Source organism: Syngnathoides biaculeatus, chromosome 22, assembly GCF_019802595.1.
Source record: "Syngnathoides biaculeatus isolate LvHL_M chromosome 22, ASM1980259v1, whole genome shotgun sequence".
Classification (NCBI taxonomy): Eukaryota; Metazoa; Chordata; class Actinopteri; order Syngnathiformes; family Syngnathidae; genus Syngnathoides; species Syngnathoides biaculeatus.
The window spans coordinates 13,855,253-13,871,747 of NC_084661.1; the positions used below are offsets into that span (position 1 = coordinate 13,855,253).

The following is a 16,495-nucleotide window of genomic DNA, read 5'->3' on the forward strand; positions in this document are numbered from 1 at the left end:
CCCATTGAATAGCCACATTTTTAAACTGCTTACATTAAAATTATGTCTTTTTTGTTTGCTTTTCTTCAGACACGAGTCTTTTTCTTGATACATTTTTGTGCATTTTGTCACGATAGATATCTGCACATAGTTCACACCGGTGTAACTTTGCTGGTCCTGCGTTTTGTCTATGTAACTTAGACACATTTAAAGTTATTAAAAAACAATTTTTAAGTTTTTTTTGGTTTTTTTTGCTAAAGATGGGAAGTTTTTGTGTAGAAATGTGGCTTTTGTGAAATGAAAAACATGAGAAAGTTGAGTTCAAATGAGCCCATGTTAGTGAGCAACCAGTTTGTTTCCAAATAATCATCCATCCATCCATTTTCTTTTGCCGCTTATCCTCACGGGGGTTGCGCGGAGTGCCGGTGCCTATCCCAGCTGTCAACGAGCAGGAGGCGGGGTGGACCCTGAACTGGTCGCCAGCCGATCGCAGGGCACATCGAGACAAAAAAGCTGCAATCACAATCACAATCACACCGAGGGGCAATTTAGAGTGTCCAATTAATGTTGCAGGTTTTTTTGTGATGTCGGAGGAAACCCAAATAGGCTTCAGCACTCCCCGCGACCCACGTGAGGATAAGCGGCAAAGAAAATGGATGGATGGATGTAAATTCAGTGTTCAGAAAGCCCGTGACACACACTATAATGATGTTCCTTCTTTGTCTGACAGGCGTGCATACCTGAATATGCAGCGGGTGTGGATTAAGTTTCTAAATGTTTTATTATGGGGGGGGGGCTGTAAGCAGTAATTGTGTCACCCCTGAATTGCGAGGAATTCTTCTGTTGTACACGATGTGTTAATTTCAGGCTGAACTGTAAACACAGTGTCATTAAGTCGAGAGGATAATGACATACCAGACTGGGGGAGGAGCGACGTGTTGCCTCCCCTTCCCGATGCCCCGCCCCGTTTTCATCTGGGAAGAAAGGACCCCTGGGATGGGTGAGATGGAGGAGAAGAGCAAGGGAGAGAGAGAGAGAGAGAGAGAGGAGAGAGAGAGAGAGAGAGAGGAAAGGGGAGAAAAGTTTCAAGATCGGAAGGAAAGTGAAAAATAAGGAAAGGGAATGAAATGATGGCAAGACACGGGCAGGGAAGGGAGAACCAGAAGGGAAGGAGGTGAGGAAAGGAGAAAGAAGAGGTGAAGGGGAAGAGGGCAGAAGGAAATGAAAGACAAAGTGAAAAGGAGGATAAGGGGGAGAAGAAAGAAGGAGAAAGGGAATTGCGAAGGAAGTATAGAGAACATGAGGTGGGCACGAAAATGGAGGGATGGGAAAAACAGAAGTAGGAAGAAGAGGCAAAAGGAGAAAGAAGGTAAGAGAGGAGGTATGGAGGAAAGGGAATGAAGGGAGGAGGAGAAAGGAGGAAAAAAAGGAAATGAGAGAAGGACAAGGGAAGGAGAAGAAAGTGGACATGTCTGTCACCTGTACAACATTTGAAAATATTTCCATTTGTCTATTTTGGATAAGTCATATAATTTCAGGGTGGGGGGAAAAAAAATCTTTTTTAAAATGGGTCAGATTTAACCCGTGTTTTATTTTAGCGGCGAGTCTCAGTGGACGCACCACACCTCAAATACAACACTCACTGCTCTATTTTTGCTTTCCCCTGTCTTATAAAAAAAAAAAAAAAAGGGGGGGGGACCATATGTGTCGAATAATGACACCTCGAAACGGCAGCCCGCTGCAGCCTTTCATTAGGGTTGCCGTTCAAATAAACGCAGTCACGCCTCCTTCCTTTTTAAGAAGAAAGAAAAGTGAAGGAAAAGGAACCGCGGTCACCATGGAGAAAAGAGAGGAAATGAAAGACAACAGTTGCAATCCCAGGATGGCGTTCAACACTTTCTGCAAATGTAAACCGCAACCATCACGGTTGAAAGGGAATGGAAGTGTACGCGATGACGACGATCAAAAATGCCATATTGCCACCCAAAAAAAAAAAAAAAAAATGAGGAAAGTGTGTCAAGAAAGGTTCAAGCGCAAGAAGAACCCCTTCAAGACTGGGCCCACATTGGTCAGGAAAGCATACTAGAAGATCAGAACTTTATTTGGGGTAAATTAGAAACACTTTAAATGATGCCAGGTGAGTACTGACTCCTATTTAACACGAGTTTGGATTCTCAACACAGGCGTAACCCCATTTAAAAGTGGGTGTGCACACTTCTGCAACCACGTATTTATCCATCCATTACTTCAATTTTCTTTTGCCGCTTATCCTCACGAGGGTCACAGGGATTGCTGGTGCCTATCCCAGCTGTCGACGGGCAGGAGGCGGGGTACACCCCGAACCGGTTGCCAGCCAATCGCAAAGCCACGTAGAGACAAACGGCCGCATTCACAGATTGTTTTTTATTTGCACAGGAAGTACTCGAAAAACTGGTTCGTTCCCATAGCCACGCAGACCGAAATTGGCCAGGAGGAGAAGCGCTCTTCCATTGTTATTTTTAGAGCCAAAGTGTCGCCAAAGCGGCAGTCCGACAACCCGCTCGGCGCGCGGCCAGCGACGGGACAAATGGAAAGCGGCCATTCAACTGCCTGGAAGTTTTTTCGACTTCTTTTTAGCAACATAGACAAAAGGAGGTACTGAAGACTTTTTTTTTTTTTTGTGCTCCTCCGAGGAAAAATGGCGGCGCATCAATAAATAGCACAAATGTTGAAAATCAATTATTACGAAAAAAAAAAAAAAAAAAAAACGGCGAACCAGCAGTCGGGATTGCCGTAAGTGAGCAAAATGGAATATTTGCTCCAGACATTTATTTTTTCACGCTTTCCACTTGTTGCTAGGGGAGCGTACCAATCAACGTGCTGTTTCCATGGCAACTTTGGGTACCCTGCGTGTGGGGGGGGGGGTCGTTGGGGTAGGGGGGCAGTGGCTCACATGGCAGATAAAGGACAGAAAAAAAAAGTTAAGACAAATTCACTTCCAGTGTATTTCTATTATTTCTACACAGTAATTAACTTGTTGCACACACCCACAATTTTAAATAATAATAATAATCCGTTTGAAAGTGATTTCATTTCAAAACTATTTGTTTGCAGTAAATAAAGTTATCACTTCATCCAGCAGAGGGTATTAAATAATAATTAATATAATTATATAATACAGTAATAATATATATATATATTAGGTACACACACACTTTTGGCCAATAGAAAGTATGAAACTACATTTATTAAATTTTGAGTTAAAAGGGGGATACAAAATGTGTAATTCTAGACTAATTTTTCCCCCAGATCTAGCCAAGATACAGTATTTTTCATTTTTTTGTGGGGGGGGGCAAGGCAGCCATATGATGTACAGTACCGTAATATTCTTACTTGATGATTGGGGTGTTTAATGTCTTACTGCACAGCGTGAGCTTGAAGAAATGAAATAACTTTTCCAATGTTGTTTAAAGATAATAATTATCAGGTCGTTGGTGGTGTAATGGTGGAAACATAACTGACTTGAATAATAAACGGGGGCTTATTTTATTTTCTTGACATTGGGAAAAATATCTTGTGGCCATCATATAAGCATCTGGTTTATTAACACCTACGCAGCGTGACCACTTTTCATTAAACTAGAAAATAAAACAAAAAGCATATTTGTTCCTTAATTCCCAAAAGGCCAATATTTGTTTTAGGGGAGGGGGTGGGGGGGGGGGGTCCAACGCTTGTAGGTTACCCCAAGTGACTCAATACATAAACAATGAGCTCATAATCGCAGCGATAAACGCTAATCAAGAAGCTGATTAAAACCAAAGCAGGCTGAAAACATTTGATTTTTTTTTTTAAAGTCTCTGGTGAAGATCACATGTCACGTGGAATCTTTGTGCACTTAATCAAATATTACATCACAGAGTGAGTGTTCATGTGACAGGGACTGATAACAAACACACAAAATAAAAAAAACATTGGCCTCAACAGTGCTTGCTGAGCTGCACGAACAATCATAGCCGTGTTGGTATCATGTGTGTTACTTTTTGAATGCACCGCCATTATATTATATATTATATTAATAGCCCCCACCCCCCAAAAAAAAAACCCCAAACTTTACATGTCACATGTTTCCAAATCTGCACCTACAGTGGGGTGTGCACACTTATGCAAACACTTTCAGTTGCTTATTTCGACTTCCTCACAACAAAAGATATTTTAGAGATATAGTCTGGATGGAAGCGGCACGGTGGATCAGCTGGTAAAGCGTTGGCCTCACAGTTCTGAGGTCCTGGGTTCAATCCCGGACCCGCCTGTGCGGAGTTTGTATGTTCTCCCCGTGCCTGCGTGGGTTTCCTCCGGGCACTCCGGTTTCCTCCCACATGCCCCAAACATCCATCCATCCATTACCTTAGTTGCTTATCCTCACGAGGGTCGCAGGGAGTGCTGGAGCCTATCGCAGCTGTGAACGGTCAGGAGGCGGGGTACACCCTGAACTGGTCACCAGCCAATCGCAGGGCACATAGACACAAACAGCCGCACTCACAATCACACCTAGAGGCAATTTAGTGTGTCCAATTAATGTTACAGGGGTGCCTCGGTTCTTGAACACAATCCATTCCAGAAAGCCACCTGAAAAGTGAAACGTTTGAAAACCAAAGCGCATTTTCCCATTACAATGAATGGAAAATGAAATAATGCATTCCAAGGCTAAAAGATGTTTTTTTTTTTTTTTTTTAGCTTTTCCTGATAATAAACTGCATAGTAGAAATACATGTATAGTTTAAATACCTTATATAATTAAATCATTTAAGAAATATATTTATTTTTTCTTTAAAATGTATGCTTCAGTAGTAGAGTATGCAAGGCTGGGAGTGCTGAAGCCTATTCCAGGTGTCAAACGGCAGTTCAGGTACACCCTGAACTGGTTGCCGGCCAATCGCAGGGCACATTGAGAGGAAGAGCCGCACTCACAATCACACCTAGGGGCAATTTAGAGTGCCCAATTAATGTTGCATGTTTTTGGGATGTGGGAGGAAACCGGAGTGCCCGGAGGAAACCCACGCAGGAACGCGGAGAACATGCAAACTCCATACAGGTGGGTCCGGGATTGAACCCGGGACCTCAGAACTGTAAGGCCAACGCTTTACCAGCTGAACCACCGTGCCGCCCATCCCCAAAACATGCAAAATTAATTGCATTAAGGTGCCCTGCGAATGGCCGGCAACTAGTTCAGGGTGTACCCCGCCTCCTGGACTGTTGACAGGTATTCCCCGCGACCCTTGTGAGGATAAGCGGCTAAGAAAATGGGCGGATGGATGTTGTATTGACGAGTGAGTTGGCTTTGTCGAAAAAAACAAAAATGCTAACACCTGATTGGTCGACTCAATTGAACGCAACCTGCCCACAATGACTGCGCATGCAGCACAGTCATGCGATGTTTTTTTGATCGGTCGGTCACGGTGGTTTATGTGGGGATGGAGCAGGAGGGCGGGATGACTTAATGTAGGTTATGGGGGAGGTGTGAATGATTTTGTTATATATTTGGAATATCATATACAGCAGGCTGACTCCACCCATCTGCTCGTTCAATACTATATCACTATAGTGTATATGTTATAACAGAGTAGTTCAGTTATCAGGAATAACTAGTCTTGCAAGTTCACTATTTCGAGCAGTGCAGGTGCAAAAGCGGGATTGATTCCAAATGTTATTATTTTTTTTAAGTCACTCCTTCCTCTGTCAGTATATATGTATATTAAAAAAAATAACCCTAAGTAATCAGATGGTAAAGCTTTGCCTTTTAACATAGCAGATGAAAGGCTGAGGAAAGGGAGTGGTAGAAAAAGAGATGGCGTGCATGCGACAGGGCGGTTTCAAAAAAGACTCGGGCCGACCACATGATATGTAACGTCGGGCTAATTGCAACCTTGCGCGACTGAAATAGCCGAGGCCGCGGCGGCAAGCGCAGCGAGCCTCCGGCGCGTCCCTTTCCTTGGCCGCACAAAGCGGCCAGTGTGCAAAAAAAAAAGGGGACCACTTGAATCCCGCTTGGACATTTTTCTGCAGATGGCGTAGCTGTTTTTTTTTTTTTTAAATGTTTACCAACGGAAGGTTCCACCTACGCAGGATGGCACGCGCTCCCAACCACGCAGGAAGTTCTGATCAAACATAAACCTCTTCACATTCCACGTTTAGATGGTGACGATGGCATCAACCAGGAAGCGGCATCGCATTGTCGCTAACAGTACGATGGACAAAGATAAGTTTGACCTTCGCACACCAAATCTAATGCTAGCCATTTTTTTTTTTTTTTTTTGCGCTTGGCATTAGCAAGTACGCTCTATGCGTTCTGTTATACAGTTTGCGCAGTAGTTGACATATTTTCACTTCAAATATTGCACCGAAGAAAATGGTATTACATTTTGGAACAATTACAATTTTTGTATTTAGCGTGAGGATACTTACAAAAGGTTTCAATGGTTCCTCTTTGTTCCTTGACGTTTACTAGCTAGAGCGATAGCATGTTAGCGAGCGTGATCTGTGGAGTCTTGATAATTAATAATAATTTAATGGTGTGCTCGGTGTCATACACAATCAAAAGTTGAGTGGAAAAAACACTAAGAGGAGCGATAACTCCACAGGAGACTTTATTCAGCCACTCGGCTCCAGTGCACGAACGTACAATTACACTTCAGCACCTCGACCACATATCCCTTCCACCAGTACTATCCCTTTAATATAGTCCCCCATACATGAAATACATTACATACAGGCATTGATATAAAAGAAATCCTCTTACAAAAATAGCAATAATAGCTTAGATTTATACAGCAACCTTCAAGGAACTCAATGGCACTAGTAATAACTCGTGATGGTCAATTAAAGGTCAATTAAAAAGACTGGCTGGCTCATTGGCCACCAAAACTGAAGTCGCCATCCGCCATCTTGATACTCCCAAAACAACCGTGCCGACCTGCGCATGCGTTAATCGCCAGTTTCGTGGCTGTGAGAAAACATTCCACAGGTAAGTTCGAAAGATTTACTTTGACACTTTTAAATTTTGTTTGTAAAGGCTTTTATTGTCATTTTCTGATGAGCTTAATTCACTTGAACTAAGTTTTGTTTACGGTTGTCGTTGTTCACTGTTCACACTCTGCTTCAACTTTTCAGGCCGACGGTTTTTCGCGAAAAAAGCGATGTCAATATTATCCCAAACTTCATCAGTGGACAAGCAAGAAAACACATTTTCTGTGAAATTTTTTGATGAATTTCCTAATACAGAAGTCTGCAAATTGAATTTGATTTTCAAATGCGAGGAAACAAGTTGAAATTTTCTGTCTGAAATAGGAAGTCGCAGAGAGAACAAATGAACTTTTAGCGTTTAGCATGTATTTTCCCATCACAAGTCCTTGTTTTCAAAAATATATCACACTGATTGCCATAAAATTTAATACTTTTATGACAAAAAATGCTCAGCTTTTTGCTATGTTATGACGATAGTGCTTCACAGCGTATTTTGGGGAAAGTTAACATGTCACGGAAATCTGGCCCTAGGTAAAATACGCTTTTTCCTTTGCACTTGGCCTTTTTTTGGCTTACCAAGTCGAATTAAAAATCCTTCATGTTACCAGAATTGAAAAAATGTCAAGCTCACACAACCAGTTTTAATTCTACATGCCAAACTTTGAGAAAACCCCCGCCATAATCCAACCTGTAAACCATGTCCTCCACACGTTTTGGGAGTATCAAGATGGCGGCCTACTAGCTTCAACCAATCGACATACCGCTCGATGTGTACGCGCTATCCAGTCTTTTTTTTAGATCAGTGGGTGCGCCAGGTTAGCATAGGAGGCGCTAGCATTGGCTACCAGCTGATCTTGACAATGGATAGCAACATGATGGAAAACTCCGGTAGAGGTCCGACACGCAAGCGAGGCTGCCCGGTGGGTTGACGCCGGAGACAGCAGGACGGTAAACCTCAAAATGACGCAGACCAAGGTCCAGTTCACTAATGGCAGTGTTGTTAAAGAGTCGCTTGTGGAAAAATTGAGAAGATCTAGGAATCACTCAGACAAATGAGCAAGAGGAAAATAGTAGTTGGTATTTTTCTCAGTTGTGAAGTGGCGAGAGACACGCGACCATGCTAGCTACAGCAATTCCATCCATATTCACATTTCGATATTCATTAATTTTTGTTTTTTGTTGTTGTTTTTGTCTTGTGGGAGGAAGATTGGGTTAATACTACAAGGTGCAGAGTACCTACGATTTATTGAGGGGGTAAATCTCAACAGAGAGGAGCTAAAGTTAGTCTTTATTCTTAATTGAAGTTACGGCGCGTCATTGCAGCATATACATGTGTAGCATTTAAATTTAAGAGTAACGTATCATAAAAGCAACCCGCATTTTTCTTTTTTTTAATGACACGGCATTGGTTTGCACTCCTCTTTTTTTTTTTGTTCTCTTCTGCTTCTTGTACCGTGTTTGTGTACTTCCTTTTACAGTGTCATTGCCCAATGATCACCGAAAGAGATAAGCGCTAACTCTTCCAAACAAGGTCATAAACAAGCATAACGACGCGGCGCTAACCCCGGCGCCCCTCGCCAAAATGACAGGCAGGACTCACAAATGGGCGTCAGAGCTGGTTTTATTGCGACCGACGTAAAGAGAAACAACCCGAGCGGCCGGGCGGCGCTGACCGCGATATCGAGGCCTCGCTCTTTCTCAGCGACTCGCTATCAGCGGTCAAGAAAGTCGTGTCAACAGATGAGGGGACTCGCAAACAAACGTGGCACCGATCTGCAAACCAGCTGCAGGGTCCGGAATGTTTGCGTTTGGGCGGCAATCTAAACATCTGATTTCACCAAAATAGTCCTTACGGTTGTCGGAACAACTTCAAACACTTTGTAATATGCGTGAACTTCAACCTGCTAACTGAGGACTCTGGAGTGACTGAATATCGGTGGAATTGGCCTTTTCCTGTTATTTATTTATGTTTTATTTATTTTGTATAAAGCTACCATTTATTTTGGTGTTTCTTTGGTTGCCAACTCAGGAATTGTAAACATTTAAGTGGATGTTCCCAGAGCTGTGAACTCTTTTAGGAAACAAATAAACAAGCCATTTTATGTTGGAATGACAAAAAATAAAACAAACGAGTTTTTCGCATGCTTTGCTTGTTTTTAAACACGATTCTTGCAGTCAATACTTTTTCAATTGATTCTTGCTATTTTAAATAGTAAAACAAAGTAAATCCGTGTTAAATATCAGAATTAAAAAAAATATGTTTTATGACAAAAGAGGCTAATAAATATAACTTTGTGTCCATCGGGGTCTACAAAAAGTCTTCTATCAAGCTGATACTTTCGTCTCTTAGCATCTCCTCACTCGTCACAAACCTGTACCCGAAGAGTTTCAGGGTGGACCCGCAGACCTTCTGAACCAACTGGACTGCCTTGTAGGGCAAGCTGAAGCGCCACTTCTCCACTTGCTCGGTGGAGTTCTTTTGCGTGGAGTAAAGGCCTCTGTTCTCCTTGGAGACCTGCGTGCTCTTCAGGATCCAGTCTTTGACCTGCGGCGTGAACGGGATCCCGGTGAACTTGTACATCTCGGACGCCTTGTTCACGGGCGAGCGGGCGACGTCCTCGTAGCGCACCAGCATGTAGCGGTTGCGCAACCACAGCGGCTGCCTGAGTCCAAGCTCCACCGACATCCTGATGTTGTCGCAGTTGCTCTTCAGCTTCTTCACCTCGTTGTCGTCGATGTCCGCGTCCTTGTTCGTGAGCCAATTGTTCCAGGTTTTGTATTTGCCGGGGAAGGCCACCATGCGGGAGGAGAGCACGGCCCGAGGATCCCGAACCAGCTGGATAAATTTCACATTGAGACGTGGGTCCTCGGCCAGGGGACGAAGAATTTCCAACTGGCGCACTCTGACCACCTTAATGGCTCGGTGTTCCTTCAGCAGGCAGGACTCGGAAGCCATGGTCAGGTTGAGAGGCCCGCAGCGCGTGTTCCTACAGCGGTAGCGCTCGTAGACCCCTTTGACGAAGGGGCTGCAGACCGCCTCCTGGCACAGGGAGCTGCTGGACTCTCTGCGGAACAGCGAGGCAGTGATGTGATCCATGGGGAGGGGTTCGATGAAGCTCTCCAGCAGTGAGAAGTCACACAGGAAGAGGTGGCGGAGCACGTTGCAGTACGCTTTGGCGGTGGCTGTGGCGTTGGTGCCGCCCGTCTCCAACGTCAGCATTTTCTCCACATGCCACAGCGGCTCGTACAGGTAAAACATGTTGTCGCCATGCTGGTTGAAAAACTCGCCCACGAAGGAGGAACCGGTCCTGGTGGTGGCCAGAAGGAGAATGTCTTTCCTACCGTTGATAATCGGTGCCGCCTCCAGCTGACGCTTTCTGTATCTCTCCAGGTGCCGCTTCATCAGCGTGAAGGCTGAGCTCGGCTCGGCCAGGGAGGGGACCGAAACGTTGCGCCTTGCCAGGGCGCTGCCCGATCTGCCGGCGTGGATCGGGGTCTGGGGTGTCTGCTTCAAGGCCAGTTTATCTGATACCCTGAGACAGTGAATGGAATCACAGGAATATACGCTCAGTTAAACGTTTCAGTTTACGTTAACATTTAGGGCAGCAAGAACTGTATGGAGTTTGAACCTCAGCCCCTTTCGGTGTGGAGGGCATGCGTGGTTGGCGGGGTTGCACGTTCTCCCCGTGCTGTATGTGAATGCAAGTGCAAGCGACTTAAGCTTACATTAGCCAAAATCATATTTTATGTTTCAGTCTTACAATATACTTCATTTCATCTTCAATCAAATTACAGTGAAGAAAACAAGTATTTGAACACCCTGCTATATTGCATGTTCTCCTACTTAGAAGTCATGGAGGGGTTTGAAATTTTCATTATAGAGAGATAATCTAAAAAGAAAAATCCAGAAATCACAATGTATGATTTTTTTAATGATTTATTTGTGTGATACAACTGGAAATAAGTATTTGAACACCTGAGAAAACCAATGTGAATATTTGGTACAGTAGCTTTTGTTTGCATTTACAGAGGTCAAACATTTGCTGTAGTTGTTCACCAGGTTTGCACACACTGCAGGAGGGATTTTGGCCCACTCCTCCACGCTGATCTTCTCTCTGTCGCTGAGAAACACGGAGTTTCATCTCTCTCTAAAGATTTTCGATTGGGTTTAGGTCTGGGGACTGCCTTGGCCACGCCAGAACCTTGCTCTGCTTCTTTCGGAGCAACTCCTTGGTTTTCCTGGCTGTGTGCTTGGGGTCATTGTCGTGTTGAAAGACCCAGCCATGACCCATCTTCAATACTCTAACTGGGGGGAAAAGAGGTTGTTCCCCAAAATCTCACAATACATGGCCGCGGTCATCCTCTCCTTAATACAGTGCAGTTGTCCTGTCCCATGTGCAGAAAAAAAAAAACCCAAAGCATGACGCTACCACCCCCATGCTTCACAGTAGGGATGGCGTTCTTGGGATGGAACTCATCATTCGTCTTCCTCCAAACACGGTTAGTGGAATAATGACTCATCTAACCACAAAACCTTCTCCCATGACTCCTCTGTATCATCCAAATGGTCATTGGCAAACTTAAGACATTCCTTGACATGTGCTGGTTTAAGCAGGGGAACCTTCCGTGCCATGCATGATTTCAAACCATGACGTCTTAGTACATTACCAACAGTCACCTTGGAAACGGTGGTCTCAGCTCTTTTCAGGTCATTGACCAAGTCCTGTCGTGTAGTCCTGGGCTGATTCCTCACCGTTCTACGGATCATTGAGACCCCACGAGGTGATATCTTGCATGGGGCTCCACTCCAATTGAGATTGACTGTCATGTTTAGCTTCTTCCATTTTCTAATGATTGCTCCAACAGTGGACCTTTTTTCACCAAGCTGCTTGGCAATTTCTCTGTCGCCCTTTCCAGCTGTGTGGAGTTGTACAATTTTGTCTCTGTTACAAGTTTGAGTCTTACTGATTGTACGGGGTGGGCAGGCGTCTTTATGCAGCTAGCGACCTCACATTGCATCTGATTCAGGATAATACACGAGTGGAGGTGGACTTTAAACGGCAGACTAACAGGTTTTTGAGGCTCAGAATTCTAGCTGATAGACAGGTGTTCAAATACTTATTTGCAGCTGTATCACAAATAAATCGTTAAAAAAGAATCATACATTGTGATTTCTGGATTTTTTTCTCTCTCACAGTGGACATGCACCTACGATGAAAATTTCAGATCCCTCCATGATTTCTAAGTGGGTGAACTTGCAATATAGCAGGGTGTTCAAATACTTATTTGCTTCACTGTATGCTTTGACTCTTGGACCGAGCAAGAATGAAATGTTTTTGTTTCCTTAAACTGATGTGATGCAAAAGTCTACCATTTCCTGACTGCGATGGAGTGATAAGAGGCAGAAAAAGTGTTTTGCGACTTCTTTGTAGTTCTCGATTTGACAACCTCACAACTCAGCGAAGTGTCACTGAAAGGATAATTTCTGCACTCACCTCGAGATAATATTATTCTCCTTCTGGATGATCACGAGCGCCACGAAGAAGACGACGGGCACGGCGTATTTGATTTTCATTGTCTCGGCTGCAGCAGCGGCAGCAGCCGCTGCGTCTCCCTCTTGAAGGGTTCTGCCGATCCGTTCCCTTGAAAGAGCCTAGCAGCTATTTGTGGTCTCCTCTCCTGCAGACTGGTTCTTGTGATGTTTCGACCTGCAGATAAAGCCAACGCGTCAAACATTTTGTGGGTTACTTTTGTGTCAAAAAATTAGGAAGTTGGAATTGAACCTGAGCGTCAATTAAACCACAGTCTCAACTAGATAAAACTAGTTCATATCTTTAATTGTTCTTATAAGGGTACAGAAAATGGATGGATTTTCTTTGTCTTCTTTATTCAAAACTAATTTTTAGAAAACAGCAGTTTTTTTTTTTTGAGACCTGGATCAGATTAATTGCATTTCAGTTTATGTCGCCGCAGAAAAAATTGATTCAGTGTCAAGTTCAATTCAGGTCTGGTGATTCAATAAATTATACTCGTAAATCAAGATTTCCATTGTGCCACATCTCGAGAAGGAAAGTCAAAATAGAAAGAAGACACGAGTCTGATTCCCGGCTTCCGTCAGGAAGCGCTTGTTATCCTAAGTGCAACGGTGCATCCCCAAAGGTGCCCGCCCACCCACCACGCCGGCCCGGTCGGGAACTGTAAATCCGAGTCTGTGGCCACTTGTTAGCTTTATGTGACAAGCCGCAATTAAACGAAACGCTCCTCGTGGGGGTCGTAATCCGACACCCGCCATTTCCTCGCCCAAGGTCACGGTGGTCCCGACATCCAGCTGCCGCTACCGTCATCGCCGCCGCGAGATCTTTTCAACACGTGAGCCACCAACTGATACACAACCAGACGATCGGCTGAGGTGCCGATGACGCCTCACAGTTCCCTCCGAATCTGGGTTTCTTCCTCGACGAGGGGGGGGGCTTATCCGAACGCTGCAGTTGTAGACTTGCCTGTGAAAGCCAAAAGTTGATGGCCTGCCAGTTAGTACACACGCGACAGTGATGACAAGATATCTTGCAAAAATCTCGCGCTTTGGTCCATCGCGAACCTACGCTGACATCCTAACGTCAGAAGATCTCTTCAAGATACTCAAAAAATGCCAACGTGGCTGCCGTTCTGCGCCTACGACCGCCACCGAACATCCTACCAAATTCAGTCGCAGGGAATGTGGGTTAGGAGGATGTCACGTCATTATACAAGCCGTTTATCCTCACAAGGGGTTGCGGGAAAGCTGGAGCCTATCCCAGCTAGCTTCGGGCGAAAGGCGGACTACACCCTGAACTGGTCGCCAGTCAGTCACAGGGCGGATAACGACACCATCACTGAGCGGGAATCGATCCCGCGCTGAGTGGGTAACACACCTCCCTCACAGTTCTGAGGTTCAGGGTTCAGATCTCAGCTGCCGGCTTCCTTGTGTAGCGTTTATGTTTCCCACGTACTGATGTGGGTTTTCGACCGCTGCCTCCCACATTCCCAAAAACATGCACGTTAGACGTAATAAGAGTAAATTGTCCGTAGTGTGGGTGTCAATACGGGCCCGCGTCTCGCGAGGATAAAAACGGATGCACGGAACCAAATCTTGCCTTCATTACTGCACACTCTTCAAATCCCATCCAGACCTCTGCAGCACAGAAGCACATCAGAGAATTTGTGTTGTTGTTTTTATTTCCCCAAATGATTTTAATGGCTGCACGTAGCCTAAACACTCGGCATGCTCGGACAACTGCTTGTGAAATTCTCCGGGAAGTTAGCAGCCATTTGGGTGCGACGGCGTGTGAGGAAAATACCGTGTAGACCCGAATTTCCCAAGATTTTTTTTGGAGCCAAGGCGCGATATCTACATCCAAAGGATCTCACGGCACACCAACAAACTAAATGTAAACAAAAACAAGCAAAAACTCCATTATTTACCATTTCTACTATACATCACGAGCATAGATAGCAGAAACAGAATACCTCATATGTAGCTAATAAATAATTTAAGGGAAATTTGATCATTTGCGACTTGACAGACTTGAGGACTTCACAGGGCGGGGGTTGCGTTTTCGACTGGGTCTTGCACCGCCACGCCGCATGCCGCGACCACAAAAGCCCCCTTCACGCGAGAGTGACCCCCGCAAAGCGTCAAAGCGCGCGGGGTCATTTGCGCATCAAGGCGCGAGCAGCTCCGCAGGCTCGTCTCGGGGTCATTTTGACGCCGGAGGAGGTCAAACCTCTCGGTCCCGCTTTTGCCTTTTACAAACAACCCAGAAAAGCAAACGCCACATCGCTACTTCTTCTTTTTTTTATTAACATCTTTCTTATACTCCTGACTGGTGACTTTTTTTTTTCTTTCTACAGACTTAATTAATGAACTGCAATGCAATAAATTCACTTTAAATTCAAATTAAAAGAAATAATAATAATTTTAATCAAAAAGATTAAATCAGTGATCTATAATAACTTACCTGGTTACTCATTAAATATTTTTTGTACTTGTACTTTGTGCAACTTAATTTAACATCTATACAACTTTGTAAGAATACAATTTCTTCATCTGACTTGACAATTATGTACTTTTTAACTTATTTTATTTCACTACATAAACCATAGAACATTTTAACAGACAGTATTTGGTTGACATTAAATACCTCGTTAAGTGAATAACATACCATTTTTTATTTGATTATTACATACCTTTTTCAGATAAAACAACTTTCATATTTAGTTGCCTTTAAATACTTTTTAAGACAACGCAACTTTCGTATTTGTTAGATTTTATCAAATGTTCAGTAGAATACAACATATCTGATTATAATTTTTGAATACATTTTATCAGACAATTTAGCTTCTTTTTTTTATTTGACTTTATATACCTTTTATAGCAATACAACTGTTTGACTTGGACAAATTTTCAAGATAATACACTGTTTTTATATGTGGATTTGACCTCACATACTTTTTAAAACAAATAATAAATAAAATGAAGGTATTGTGCATGTTATTTTGACTAACTTTGCATAATAGACTTGTTTAGGAAATCGTGAGATATGATTGGTTAATACCAAAAAGCATGCAGACCAGTGAGTAATTGGATTGATATTGTAATCGTGCGATTTTAATAAAGTACAAATACAGTTTTGCAACCGAGCTGAGCTTTCCGCAGCTCACTGCGTGATCCTGACTTAATTGCGCTAAACTTTGCATTCCCACTGCGGCCACTCTATCAGGTGTCCGTTATAGTCGTGTATACCCACCATGCTGATCTGTTTAATCCCTCAAATTGAGCGCGTCCAACTCGGATTAAATCCATGGTTTCCTCCAGGTACACACAAAAAGCAAGCAGGTGTAAATGAGTTCAATAAAAAAAAATGCATCGGCAATGGTCAGCCTATTTCTAGTGTAGTGGCTGCAAGTCAGTCCAACGTGGGACGAATGAAAAAGTTTTAGGACCAACTGCATGTTTGCCTCTGACTGGATGACGTAGGAAGAGACCTCCCTTTGTCACTTGATTTAGATTTTAAAACGGCAAATAAAAAGCACATCTGCACAAGCGCGTGCCACGAAAGTGCATGAAAAACGATCGTTGGCAGAATCTGTTATAACATTGAATGTTTTAAAATTATGTTTTATACTAGTTTGATGCATGTAGTCACACAAGTCTTGTGGCTCCCTCTAGTGGGGGAAACGCACAAGGACAACTGAACATCGGACGATTCATTTGGGACACCTCCACAAATTTTATTTACATCCCTTTTGAAATGTAAACTGTTTGATATAATTGAGCAATATAATTATTAATGTATTGACAATATTACTTCGCCACCTCTCACTCATCAGGTAACCAAACTATTATTAACAGGTGCACACTGCAATCACATCAATAAAGCTATTATTAATTTATAGATGAAATTAACGATAAAAAAACATGAAAGGGTAGCTTTAAATGACAAAATTTATGGGTTTATTTACTTCCTATCCAAGTACA

The 16,495-nt window shown here is 43.4% G+C and overlaps 1 protein-coding gene across 1 annotated transcript; it reads right to left on the reverse strand.

Moving 5' to 3' along the window:
* Positions 1 to 6,328: 6,328 nt before the first annotated feature.
* LOC133496012 (carbohydrate sulfotransferase 3-like) lies at positions 6,329 to 15,819 on the reverse strand. Its single transcript, XM_061811122.1, has 3 exons — positions 15,765 to 15,819; positions 12,474 to 12,686; positions 6,329 to 10,511 (listed from the first exon to the last, which is right to left on the reverse strand). The coding sequence occupies exons 2-3, from the start codon at positions 12,551 to 12,553 to the stop codon at positions 9,287 to 9,289; spliced, it is 1,305 nt and encodes a 434-aa protein (XP_061667106.1). The 5' UTR covers positions 12,554 to 12,686; positions 15,765 to 15,819; the 3' UTR covers positions 6,329 to 9,286.
* Positions 15,820 to 16,495: the final 676 nt, after the last annotated feature.